Here is a 12,500-nt window from a genome sequence, read left to right as displayed (position 1 = left end):
GAAGAAGGATGCTTAAGTACGCTTAGGTATGCTTAAGTACGGCTAGGGATGATAAAGGATGCTTAAGTACGGTTAGGGATGAAGAAGGATGCTGAAGTACGCTTACGGATGCTTAAGTACGGCTACGGATGTCTAGGTACGGCTAGGGATGATTAAGGATGCTCAAGTACGGCTAGGGATGAAGAAGGATGCTTAAGTACGCTTAGGGATGCTTAAGTACGGCTAGGGATGATTAAGGATGCTTAAGTACGGTTAGGGATGCTTAAGTACGGCTAGGGATGATAAAGGATGCTTAAGTACAGTTAGGGATGCTTAGGTACGGCTAGGGATGATCAAGGATGCTCAAGTACTGCTAGGGATGAAGAAGGATGCTTAAGTACGCTTAGGTATGCTTAAGTACGGCTAGGGATGATTAAGGATGCTTAAGTACCGTTAGGGATGCTTAAGTACGGCAAGGGATGATTAAGGATGCTCAAGTACGGCTAGGGATGAAGAAGGATGCTTTAGTACGCTTAGGGATGCTTAAGTACCGCTAGGGATGATTAAGGATGCTTAAGTACAGTTAGGGATGCTTAGGTATGGCTAGGGATGATTAAGGATGCTCAAGTACGGCTAGGGATGAAGAAGGATGCTTAGGTACGCTTAGGTATGCTTAAGTACGGCTAGGGATGAGTAAGGATGTTTAAGTACGGTCAGGGATGCTTAAGTACGGCAAGGGATGATTAAGGATGCTCAAGTACGGCTAGGGATGAAGAAGGATGCTTAAGTACGCTTAGGGATGCTTAAGTACGGCTAGGGATGATTAAGGATGCTTAAGTACGGTTAGGGATGCTTAAGCACAACTAGGGATGATTAAGGATGCTTAAGTACGGTTACGGATGCTTAGGTACGGCTAGGGATGATAAAGGATGCTTAAGTACGGTTAGGGATGAAGAAGGATGCTTAAGTACGCTTACGGATGCGTAAGTACGGCTAGGGATGATAAAGGATGCTTAAGTACGGCTAGGGATGATAAAGGATTCTTAAGTACGGTTAGGAATGAAGAAGGATGCTTAAGTACGCTTAGGGATGCTTAAGTACGGCTAGGGATGATAAAGGATGCTTAAGTACGGTTAGGGATGAAGAAGGATGCTTAAGTACGCTTACGGATGCGTAAGTACGGCTAGGGATGATAAAGGATGCTTAAGTACGGCTAGGGATGATAAAGGATGCTTAAGTACGGTTAGGGATGAAGAAGGATGCTTAAGTACGCTTAGGCATGCTTAAGTACGGCTAGGGATGATTAAGGATTCTTAAGTACGGTTAGGGATGCTTAAGCACAACTAGGGATGATTAAGGATGCTTAAGTACGGTAAAGGATGCTTAAGTACGGTTACGGATGCGTAGGTACGGCTAGGGATGATAAAGGATGCTTAAGTACGGTTAGGGTTGAAGAAGGATGCTTAAGTACGCTTACGGATGCGTAAGTACGGCTAGGGATGATAAAGGATGCTTAAGTACGGCTAGGGATGAGGAGGTATGCTTAAGTACGGCTAGGGATGAGGAGGTATGCTTAAGTACGCTTAGGGATGCTTAAGTACGGCTAGGGATGATTAAGGATGCTTAAGTACGGTTAGGGATGCTTAAGTACGGCTAGGGATGATAAAGGATGTTTAAGTACGGTTAGGGATGAAGAAGGATGCTTAAGTACGCTTACGGATGCGTAAGTACGGCTAGGGATGATAAAGGATGCTTAAGTACGGCTAGGGATGATAAAGGATTCTTAAGTACGGTTAGGGATGAAGAAGGATGCTTAAGTACGCTTAGGGATGCTTAAGTACGGCTAGGGATTAGTAAGGATGCTTAAGTATGGTTAGGGATGCCTAGGTACGGCTAGGGATGATTAAGGATGCTCAAGTACGGCTAGGGATGAGGAGGTATGCTTAAGTACGCTTAGGGATGCTTAAGTACGGCTAGGGATGATTAAGGATGCTTAAGTACGGTTAGGGATGCTTCAGTACGGCTAGGGATGATAAAGGATGTTTAAGTACGGTTAGGGATGAAGAAGGATGCTTACGTACGCTTACGGATGCGTAAGTACGGCTAGGGATGATAAAGGATGCTTAAGTACGGCTAGGGATGATAAAGGATGCTTAAGTACGGTTAGGGATGATAAAGGATGCTTAAGTACGGTTAGGGATGCCTAGGTACGGCTAGGGATGATTAAGGATGCTCAAGTACGACTAGGGATGAAGAGGGATGCTTAAGTACGCTTAAGGATGCTTAAGTACGGCTAGGGATGCTTAGGTACGGCTAGGGATGATTAAACATAGTTAAGTACGCCGCCTGGGACCACTATATGAGTGACTACACCGGACCACTATATGAGTGCCTACACCAAGTAGTTACCTAAATATGGCTGTCGATGGCTTCCTGAACGAAGTCGACACAACTTTCAAATTCTACGGATATTACGTTGTTTTCGGGGAATGTTTGTTGAAAAGAAATTAGATTATACTTTGGTTATTTATATTTATTTCATACTCTTTCGGATAAGGAAGAAGGAATGACATTTGTGGGCATAACAGTGCTGGTAATGTGTTTCCAAGACGACTTCGTTATCTAAACGATGTCAGCTTACAATCCCAGAAAAAATGTTCTTGAGAGGTAAGCATGAAGTGATTCTTGCCCATCTTATATTAAAACATTTTTCCTTTGAAAGTTTTCAGAGCTCGGATGTTTTTTGCCAGAACTGAGCATACATATTTTTCTTGGTTATATCAGTTCAAATAAGCCAAGAAAGGTATTGAGAATATTGTTTTATTATATATATGGGGCGAATTTCATGTAATAAACCTTCCAAATAGAATTCTCTCTTCCTTATATTTCACCAGTGAAAAAACCGATACGTCCAATCAGGTTTGCGTATAGCGTTCTTCACATGTGAAAAATATAACCAATGAGCATTGAGTAGAATCACCCATTAGCCAATCAGAACATAACACTCAAATGGGTTCCGAGGCGCGCCGGTTGAGAAAACATGCTTGTGTTTTTCGCAAACTGACATGGCTTCAGCACGTTTTGTTCCACCTGAAACAACTTTAGAGGCTTTTATTGAAGAGCAAGCAAACAAAAACACGTTGAGTAAAACCAAAAGAGATGTTTCCTTACTCAAAGAATTTATGAGAATGAAAGGAAAACACGAAGAATTCGAAAACATTGAACCGAGAGAGCTCGACGAAATACTGTGCGCATTCATTCTGGCGGTGAAGAAAAAGGACGGAGAACAACAAGTTTTGTCCCTACTTCAAGGCGCAAACATTCACGGAGGAACAGTTAATATCTCGATAAACACTGTAAGTCAGCAAAGTCCAAACTTGTCTGTGATGCACAGTGCGAAGCGCCGCCATTATGTGATTGAATCAGACAGTGATTAATCGGACCTAAAATAAATGTGAAGAAGTGTTTTCGTCATTTCACTTTTGATTTTTCTTTTTTTGCATTTAGCGTTATTCTTAATGAGGAAGTATCTTTTAATACCTGTAACGTTTTCCCCGAAGACAGTTTTTGCGCATTTCGGAAGTTTTTAAGCTTACTGAATTGGATTCTTGAGTTTTCGCTATTTCGCAAACATGGTTTATAAAGCTTGCATCACAAAGAAAACAATAAAATTTCTGATTTACACGCTTTTATTTTCCTTTAATATATAATAAACAAATTACACCATAGAAAGTGCTTTGTACGGATTTTATTCACTCGTTGCAAAACTTTAGAAACTCACTCGTTCGCTACGCTCACTCGTTCGTTTCTAAAGTTTTGCGACTCGTGAATAAAATTCCGTACGGCGCACTTTCTATGAAGTAATCTATTTTTATCGCGGCAGTGGACAAAACACTGACCACCAGTCTATGGACTGCCCAAATGGACTACCCTAAAAATACTATTTCGAATGAGTATTGTTGGTCCATATGTAAGCAGCATCTCAAATTGTGCTTACTAAAGCCTAAACACCCATTTTACATGGTATTGATCAACAGTATTTAAGGTTACAATTTAATTGTTGAAAAAGACCAAACCCTTTATAACTGCTAACAATTAAGCCTAAATATTGTTTTATGCCTAACTAGGCTTAAAGGTAAGCTCCTCTAAAGGGTTTGGGCTTTTTTAACAGTTACATTATAAGTTGTTGTGATGCTCGATTACTTCATGTAAGTGAAGTGAAACTGGTGCAATTCCTGGACTAAGTTGCATTTGACTGTGCAGACAAAAATAAACAAGGTATGTGCAAATTATGCAAATATGTAAACCTTTCAATTATTTTCAATTGTTCTCATTCAAAATGGTATTTTTAAGAGTTAGTCCATTTTAGGGTAGTCCATTGGGGTAGTCCATGGACTGGGTGGGGATCAGTGTTTTGTCCACCACTGCTCCTGTTTATGAGATGGTGCTTTTGTAACAAGGACAAATGTACAAAGTAGTTATGAACTTTGGTGACCTTGGCTCACAGTAATTGTAAATTGGCCAGAGTATAGCTTAACTGTTACCTCTTGTTCGTGGAAGAACATTAAAAAGTTTATGATATTTAATTACAAAGTGGCTATTTGTATGGGACCCTTATACCCACCTGTCATATGGGAGTCTTCTTAGAATGATTATTACAGGTTCAATAACACTTGGAAAGTCTTACCTCGTCTTTAATTCTTTTATATACAATTTAGTTATCAAACAATGGCATTGATGCCTGTTTTATTTCACAAACTACCTTCTTCTTTTGATGTCAGTGGCCATCTGACCTGCCATGTGTTTGTTTCATTTAAGTCTCAGCACCCATTTCAAGTAGCAATGATAAACAGTATTTAAGTCCAAGCACCCATTTTATAACGGTTAGCTTTCAATAACTGTGTGGCCTTGTCATTCAAGGTTAGGGTTAGAATCTGTTATAATCATGAATAGCAAATATAGGTTGATGTATGGGTCTTGTACGAATAGCCACTGCCATTTAATTATTATGTCTCCTTGTTAATAACCTGCGATCAGGCCCATTTTTAGCTTCGCCCATATGTTCTCTTATGTCGTCGCTCGCTAAAATTGGGCCTGACCAAAAGTCTCTCAAGAATTCCGGACGGTCGGCCAAATTTTGGCCGACCAAACTCGTGATCTGATTGGCTGTTGAAACGCCGGAAGTGAAAATGCCATCGTGATTGCGCGGAGCTCTCGCGAAGTCCTCGAGACTAATCCGCCATAAGTGTACGAAAAAATTTGCTGCCTTTTGTTCTTACGATGACGTGGACGGGGCAACTTGATTTTATTTGTATAAATGGAGATATGCCATCTGGAATATCTCATAACTTGCCCAGAATCGGGTTTGAATCTCTGGAAAGAGTGAAATTAGCGATTCCGTTGTCGAGCTCTGTGGCCATGTGGTTGAAAGTACTTTGGCACAAACTTCCCTGATGTTTTGAAAGTTAAATAGCTGGTTCTTTCAAATGGCAATGAAAGTCGATGCAAATTGGTTTCCTGGATGAGACAAAGGACATATATATCAAAACGAGGAGATGTTGATAAAATCGCAAGTGACACGAATGCATGTTTTGAATATCTGTGTATCACTTACTGTACATGACACGGTTTGTTTGCACAATTTGGAGTCAGATTGCTTCATAATATTTCCAGTTGATTTGATTCTCGCTCCAGAAAGACCAATTGTACAAATATAAAAGAAATTTTGCGAGTCCATCTTACTGTTCGTACTCCATCAAAAGATTAACGGCCAAATTTATCATGATTTTAATGCGCGCAACTTCTAGAAATACACTGCAACTGAATTAAGATATTACCCGAAAAAATCACCAAAGAAACCTTCATGGGCAAACACGTTAAAGGAATAATGTATTTCTCCTTTTTTTTTCTTTAAAAATCTATTGCCAAATCGTCCAACGACAAAATGCTAGGTTATCGCAATTACAAATTAAGATGTCAAGCTTAAAAGATTGCATATTCAGTGAAGTTCGGAGGAAGAATTACACCGGCCTTTGCCGCAATATAGTCGTCGAAAAGGTACAGAAAGTAACATTCCCCATGCTATAAATGTTTTTCTCAAATTAAAGCCACGGTAACCTTCGAATTCGTTTATAATATTCCTCTCACGGTAATTAACTCTGGTCAAAACAAAATAGCGTGAATCTGCCGTGCACGCGTGTATTGCTGTAATGGAAGTAAATTTGATTGGCCGATGAAGGACATGTCAATCAATCAAAAAAAGTGGGCGGAAGGAATATCGAAGAGGAATTTGGTCAGGCTCTATTTTTCGTTTCGCCAACTCCACATTACGTACCACGCGAAACTAAAATAGAGCCTGATCGCAGGTTACCTTGTTAATATACTTTTTACGTAATGACATTGTACACATTGTGTATATCCTTGGGAAATTTGGAATAAATAAGTAAAGTGTAACCCGGACTACAAGTCTCCCTTTCTGTATTAGGCTGAGGGAGAGAGAAAAAAGCAGAGACTGGTCAAGACTAGACAAGTCCTACCCAGTTTCCGGCACACAACGGCGTTGGTCAGCAGAATCTTACAAAGAGAAGAATCTTACATCATCTTGGAAACCACCTAGCCCACAATATCTTCCCAGACTTGAAAATCGTCCAGCCTCAGCTGAGTCAGGTTATGATGGTGATTTGAAGCGTGGAAAGCAAACTGTTATTCCTCCAGTCTCTCTTGGGCAGGGATATGCAAGGTAAATAATATTGTTTTTTCTTGGTAGAAAGGGAGTGAAATTTCAGTTCATGAATTTTGAAAAAGTCAACTTTCATGGGATTGAGAAAATCATCAATTACTTTTACTTTATTACTGATTTATTATTTTTTCTATCAGCCCCTTGGAACCCTGTGGTAATTAGGTTTGCATGGTTTCTGTTGACCTCCCAGCCAAATACTTCATCATTTGTAGCCTTTAACCCACTGACACCTCAAACGCCCTAGGACGCCCCTGGTTGATGATGACAATGATAATAATAATAATAATAATAATAATTATTATTATTATTATTATTTATTATTATTATTATTATTATTATTATTATTATTATTATAAAATTAATTATAATAAAGTTAGTTATAATAAAGTTATCCCACTCATATTGGGTGCCCTTGGGACCATCCTAAGGACCTTAAAAGCAAATTTGGAAGAAAGTGGAGTGGACCTTGGGATTGATCTATTACAGAAGTCCGTTCTTCTTGGTGCAGCAATCTCACAGAGCAGAGTAGAGAACTAAAAAACTCAATCGACATATACCGGCAAGTCTGAGAGTCGAACCTGGGCCACATTGGTGGGAGGCGAGTGCTCTCACCATTGCGCCACCCTTGCTCCCCAAAGATAACCCAACTGTATGGACATAGGACTGGAACCTAGGAATTTTGATTAACCCATCACCTATAAACCACTTGACCACCACAGCGCTAGCAAAGATAGTCATTGGCCATAAGATAAAATGTTTGCATCATAATAGAGCTGGATTCACTAGGGATTTCCTATATTTAGAGCACCATCTTGGTCAATATTATTGGTGACATTGTGTGGAAGTATTGTATCGAAGTTGTACACAAATAAACATACATTTATGTGCATGTGTGGCAGGTCAAATTGTACCTTCAGGTCAACTTGTTTCAACCTAGAACAATTCGTTTCAACCTAAGTTAAATTGTTTTCAACCGTAGTAGGTTAGTATGAATTGTCTAAAAATGGGTTTTTCCTTTTTTGGGGATGTAACAAAAAAAATGGGACCTGGATTTTTAGGGGGAATAAAAGAGAAAAAAATGAAAAAAAGAGAGATTGATTAATTTCCTCTCCTATCTTTCCCTTTTCTTCCCTTTTTCTTTCACATAACTTTTCTCCCTTTCCTTCCCTTCTTCTTTACTATCTCTCCCTTACAGTATTACCTATGGAACGGACTGTGTCACTAACCTTGAGCTTCCACAGCATTCCATGCCGCTGCTGGGATTTGAACCCTCACACCATTTTCCATCCAAGATTATGTCTCCTCTGAACTAACTGCTAAGCCATCGAATCATCAACTGATGAGTAAAATCTGTTGTCTCACTCCCAGGGGTCAATGGGTTAATGGAAGGGATATAGTTTTTGATTGCTCAATTAATTTAACCCTTTTCCTACTGAGAGTAAAATGTATAGAATTTACTCTGTCTAATGGCAGATGATTTTATTCATTAGTTGGGTTACTTCAGGTGTGAATGAGTTTAACATCAATACATTCTTATCATTAGTATTTATTGGTGAAAACTAAATAAATAAATTAAATTTTGAAACACTTTGACTGAAAATGATGTTTTGAGGAGTTGACAGGGTGGATGACACAATGCAGATGATTGAGTCGGCGACACTTGGGAACTACATGTAGTCTGCTTCCATACATTGTCCATTTTGCTCTTGAGCCATTCTCTGCTACAGAGGTCGTAAACGAATGACAGGTTTATTCCTGAACCACCTTCTTGGTATTGTTCAGCTTGAAGTTCTTGTTTTCCACTTGTCACTTGAAACATCCACATGTTATATTTCAATCTCCAAATAAATCTTAGAATGGATCAACAATATTATGAATGTTGATCTTCTGATCAGCAATTTTTAATGAAGAAATTTGAAACCCTTCTGATAAAAAAAATAAAATAAAAAAGCTTTTCATATTCTGATTTTATTGGAAAGATTTTAGTTCAATATTTGAGCCCACAGCTCACACTAAACCCCTTAAGTTAACAGCTTTAATCAAAAATCTAGTTTAGTTATTTTTGTGTAAAGTTTAATGGGGGACACTTGCCTTCAGATCTGGAGTTCCCGGGTTCAAGTTCTAACCATTCATTGAACTTGTTCCTGGTAGTCCCTGGTTCAACTTCTCAACCGCACTTGTAAATAGCCAACTGGTTTGCCTCTGGCCAGTTGGGGTTGTTATAGTCGTTTCATTGATTGTATTTTGTTGGCCCTTGAAAAGCCCCCACGGGGAGTGGTCAGCTAAGTATGTATTGTATTGTATTTTATTATGTTTGACCTCAACCCATACATTAGTGCTTTGTTTTTTATAGAGAATCACAAACCAAGGCAACAAATAAATGGAACGAACATGCAACTCTTCCAAGGCACCAAGGAACTGTTACCTACCCATCCCTACCATCTCACTATCCTAATCCAGCGATAGGATCGTTACCCCACCCCCCTATGATGTATCCAGTCACTATGATCCCAGTGCACCCTGGGTATGCTCCATGGTTTGCACCATATCCAGGTTATGCGGAAGGCACTTTGTATGATCATACCCTCCATGATGGGAGACTTGTAAGGTAAGGATTGAAAAAGTACCGGTATTTTCCAAAAGGCGAAGAACATAGTACAGGGCTCAAAATTGTGACCAATACAGTCACATTTGCAACTGAATTTTTTCTCTTTGTGACTAAAATATCTGGAGAAGTCGCAAATTCTCATTTTGTTTTCATCTTTGCTCTTTCAAAACAAAAGGGGTAGCAGTTGCCACTTTGCTGCTACTTTTGCTAATTAAAAATAAATAAATAAAGAAATGACAAAATTATTTTGTCAGTTGACCGACAGGTTACAGACAGTCTACCGACAGCTAACCAACAGGTTACCGACAGCTTAAGAAAAAGAAAATTTGTGGTAAAAATGAGCAGTTAACGTGACATAACATTCCGTAATGGTGATGTATGACTCGACAGACTTCACCTACTTCGTCTTCAGTCGGCCGACAGTTAACTGACAGGTTTTTTGAGGAGCTCTTCTTCACAATTACCTTCAGACCTTACTTTCTAACCTTTGTATACTTCTGAAATGTCTTTTCAGGGTGCCAAATTTCTTCTCTGGCGGTACATGTGTGACTGGAAACATTCAAGAAAGTTTGTCGAAGATCTAATTCACAGCTTTCTATTGGAGGAGATCGTTCCAGATGTCTTGATTGATGTCCTCTCTGGCAAAAAATATCTGGTAAGTAAGCATTAGTCTGAGGTTGATGCCTTAAAAGTGAGGAGCCAGAATTTAAAGCAATTTTTCATTTTTGCTGAGATCGGCATCATTAACCCTTTCCTTTCTAAGAGTGACACTTAAAGATTTTTCTCTATCTAATGCCAGAATAGAAATATTAAAGAAATAATAATTATTTAAGTTTCGAGCGAGGCTGTGCAACAAGAGGGAGCTTAAGAAGTGACGACGGCGACAGCAACAACAACACCGCAAAACAATGATTTCATTGGTTAGAAGAGCATTAATAATCGTGCTACACCAGCACGCGTTTTACCTCAAATTTTTGTGGTACTCTGCATAAGGATGATGTGAGCATGCAACAGAGAATCTTTCATTCTCTATTTTCCCTCCGAAACGGATTGTACCAGTTTATTTTTAGGATACTTTCCCCAAATTGGAGGATGTGAGCGAGATGGAATAATCACGAATGACTTACAATACAGCAAAGTTGTATTATTTAGATGACATTTTCGTTGATATCGCCGGCGTAGATCTTAAGGTCCCTAATGTAATGTCCCAAGGATGTGAAAAGACCTAACCAAAAATAATTTTAAAAAACATATACCGGTAAACAATATGCTCGTTACGATTTTGGAGGAAGAAGATTGATCAATAATTTTAGAACCTCAACTGATTGTCATGAAAATGAGTAAATTTTTCTTTCTTAAAGTTTCTTTTTTAAAATGTTCTTTGTATGATTACTATTATTGTGGGATCTGAGCTATTATATATGTTCAATTAAAACATTATGCCTTGTAAGGACTGACCTTGCGCTATTTGAGGTAGTGACAAAGTAAACATGGCTTCCATTTTTATACTGGAAAAGGGTGAAATTGTTGAGTGATTTTCTTCATCAATGGGGGATGCTTCAGGGTTAAAGTGTTAAAGTGCTACTACGATGAATAAAGCAGCTCTTGTTTTTCTTCTTTTGAAAGTATTTGCGTTGATTGCTCAATAGGCGGAATTTTTTGTAGTAATCTCAAGAGAAAGACTATTTATTTTAACTGCACTTTTTTCATTTAACGGTCCTCCAGTACTTGGTCTGGTTCTGACTGCTAAGCTTTCAGTGATCTGGATCGAGGAGAAAGTGACGTCATTTACTCACTAGCTTAAATATGCAGTGTGTGAATGCGGCTTAATTAGTTTGCATAACACAAAATTAATTTGACAATTTAAAAGCCAATAACTCTCATGATGCATACTAATTAAGCCGTACTCACACACTGCATTTGTGAAGAAAAATGAATTCTCGAATTCTCTCAACTCCCCCTCATGTTTAGATGAGGCTATGGAAACACAGAAAAAAGTCCTCTATTGCTTTATAAAATATTTCCTATACATTGTAGATAATTCAACAAATGAAGGAAAATGCTGGTTTTTTTTACTTCTTGATTGAAACAGATTTTCTTGATACACACGCATATTTCCTACCAGCCAGTTAAAACGCATGTCTAACAACACATAACCAATCAAAATTCGTGTGATGTCACAGCCGTGTTTCCATACTGTCATCTAAACACAGCTATTGACCAATGAGAGGGCGTGTACTGTCGTAATTATTTTTTAAATACATGTAGACATAACATGAATGTAGAAAGCAAAGTGGCTCCCATTGACAAGCAAAAAGGGAGTGGGTAATGTTCAGGTTGTAGAGCAATGATGTGGCGTGAATGTGGCAAACTATTAGCCTTTTTACCACAATATTATTGGTTGTAATCTTGCAATCTGATTGGCTAATTTTCCGTTGTCGATTAGAGTCTAGACAATGCTGTACGCATCATGCTTGCATCAATTTGTCACGCAATGTAATAGCCAATGAGGAACATTCATTTTGGGAAATGAACCAATCATATTGCGAGAAAGTTATAGACAACGCTTGCTCTTTCTTTGTGTTATGATTTTGGTCACTTTCTGCGGTGAGTCCACAATGTTTTGACCACTGTGATGACAAATATCGTCGTTGATAAGAGTACAGGCAATGCTGAACCACTTTTGATTTGTTAATTGATTCCTGGGAGTGAGACTTTAGATTTTACTACGTCTAACACCCGACAATTTTATTTGTCAATTGGGGATGTTCTAGGGCATTTGTGATGTCAATGGGTTAGGTTAACTGATAAGGAATTTCAGATCCCGGAACTGATTGCGAAGAATAGTAAATTAACTGCTCATGTTGGTTCTGCTGGAGAACGCATGTTTTATGAGTCAAATGAGTCAATGAGTCAATGAGTCATGAGTCATGAGTCAATGGACTCACAGTCAATAGAGCAATAATTTGTTGATTAAGCCTAAGCCCTCGTTTCAGTGATTAGGCCTAAGCACTGTCTGAAATTTTAGCTTTCATTTTATGGTTTAATTAACTGCACTAACTCGTTGACTCATTGACTCATTGACTCATAAATACTTGAAACTCGTTCTGCTGGGGTGAGACCCTAAATAGCATTGCCCGCTGGTATAACTATGGTGATGCTATCAATATCAGC

At 38.8% G+C, this 12,500-nt stretch overlaps 1 protein-coding gene across 1 annotated transcript in view; it reads left to right on the top strand.

Moving 5' to 3' along the window:
- The first annotated feature begins 2,396 nt into the window (after positions 1-2,396).
- Positions 2,397-12,500, top strand: part of LOC138030742 (uncharacterized) — a 50,238-nt gene continuing 40,134 nt past the window's right edge. Inside the window, exons 1-4 of the mRNA XM_068878619.1 lie at positions 2,397-2,646; positions 6,464-6,718; positions 9,072-9,321; positions 9,841-9,981. Of these exons, the coding sequence (XP_068734720.1) occupies positions 2,609-2,646; positions 6,464-6,718; positions 9,072-9,321; positions 9,841-9,981 (684 nt within the window). The 5' untranslated portion in view covers positions 2,397-2,608. The remainder of the gene's footprint in view (positions 2,647-6,463; positions 6,719-9,071; positions 9,322-9,840; positions 9,982-12,500) is intronic.

Source organism: Montipora capricornis, chromosome 13 (genome assembly GCF_036669925.1).
Source record: "Montipora capricornis isolate CH-2021 chromosome 13, ASM3666992v2, whole genome shotgun sequence".
NCBI classification, from domain to species: Eukaryota; Metazoa; Cnidaria; class Anthozoa; order Scleractinia; family Acroporidae; genus Montipora; species Montipora capricornis.
This window is presented reverse-complemented; position numbering and strand designations above follow the sequence as displayed.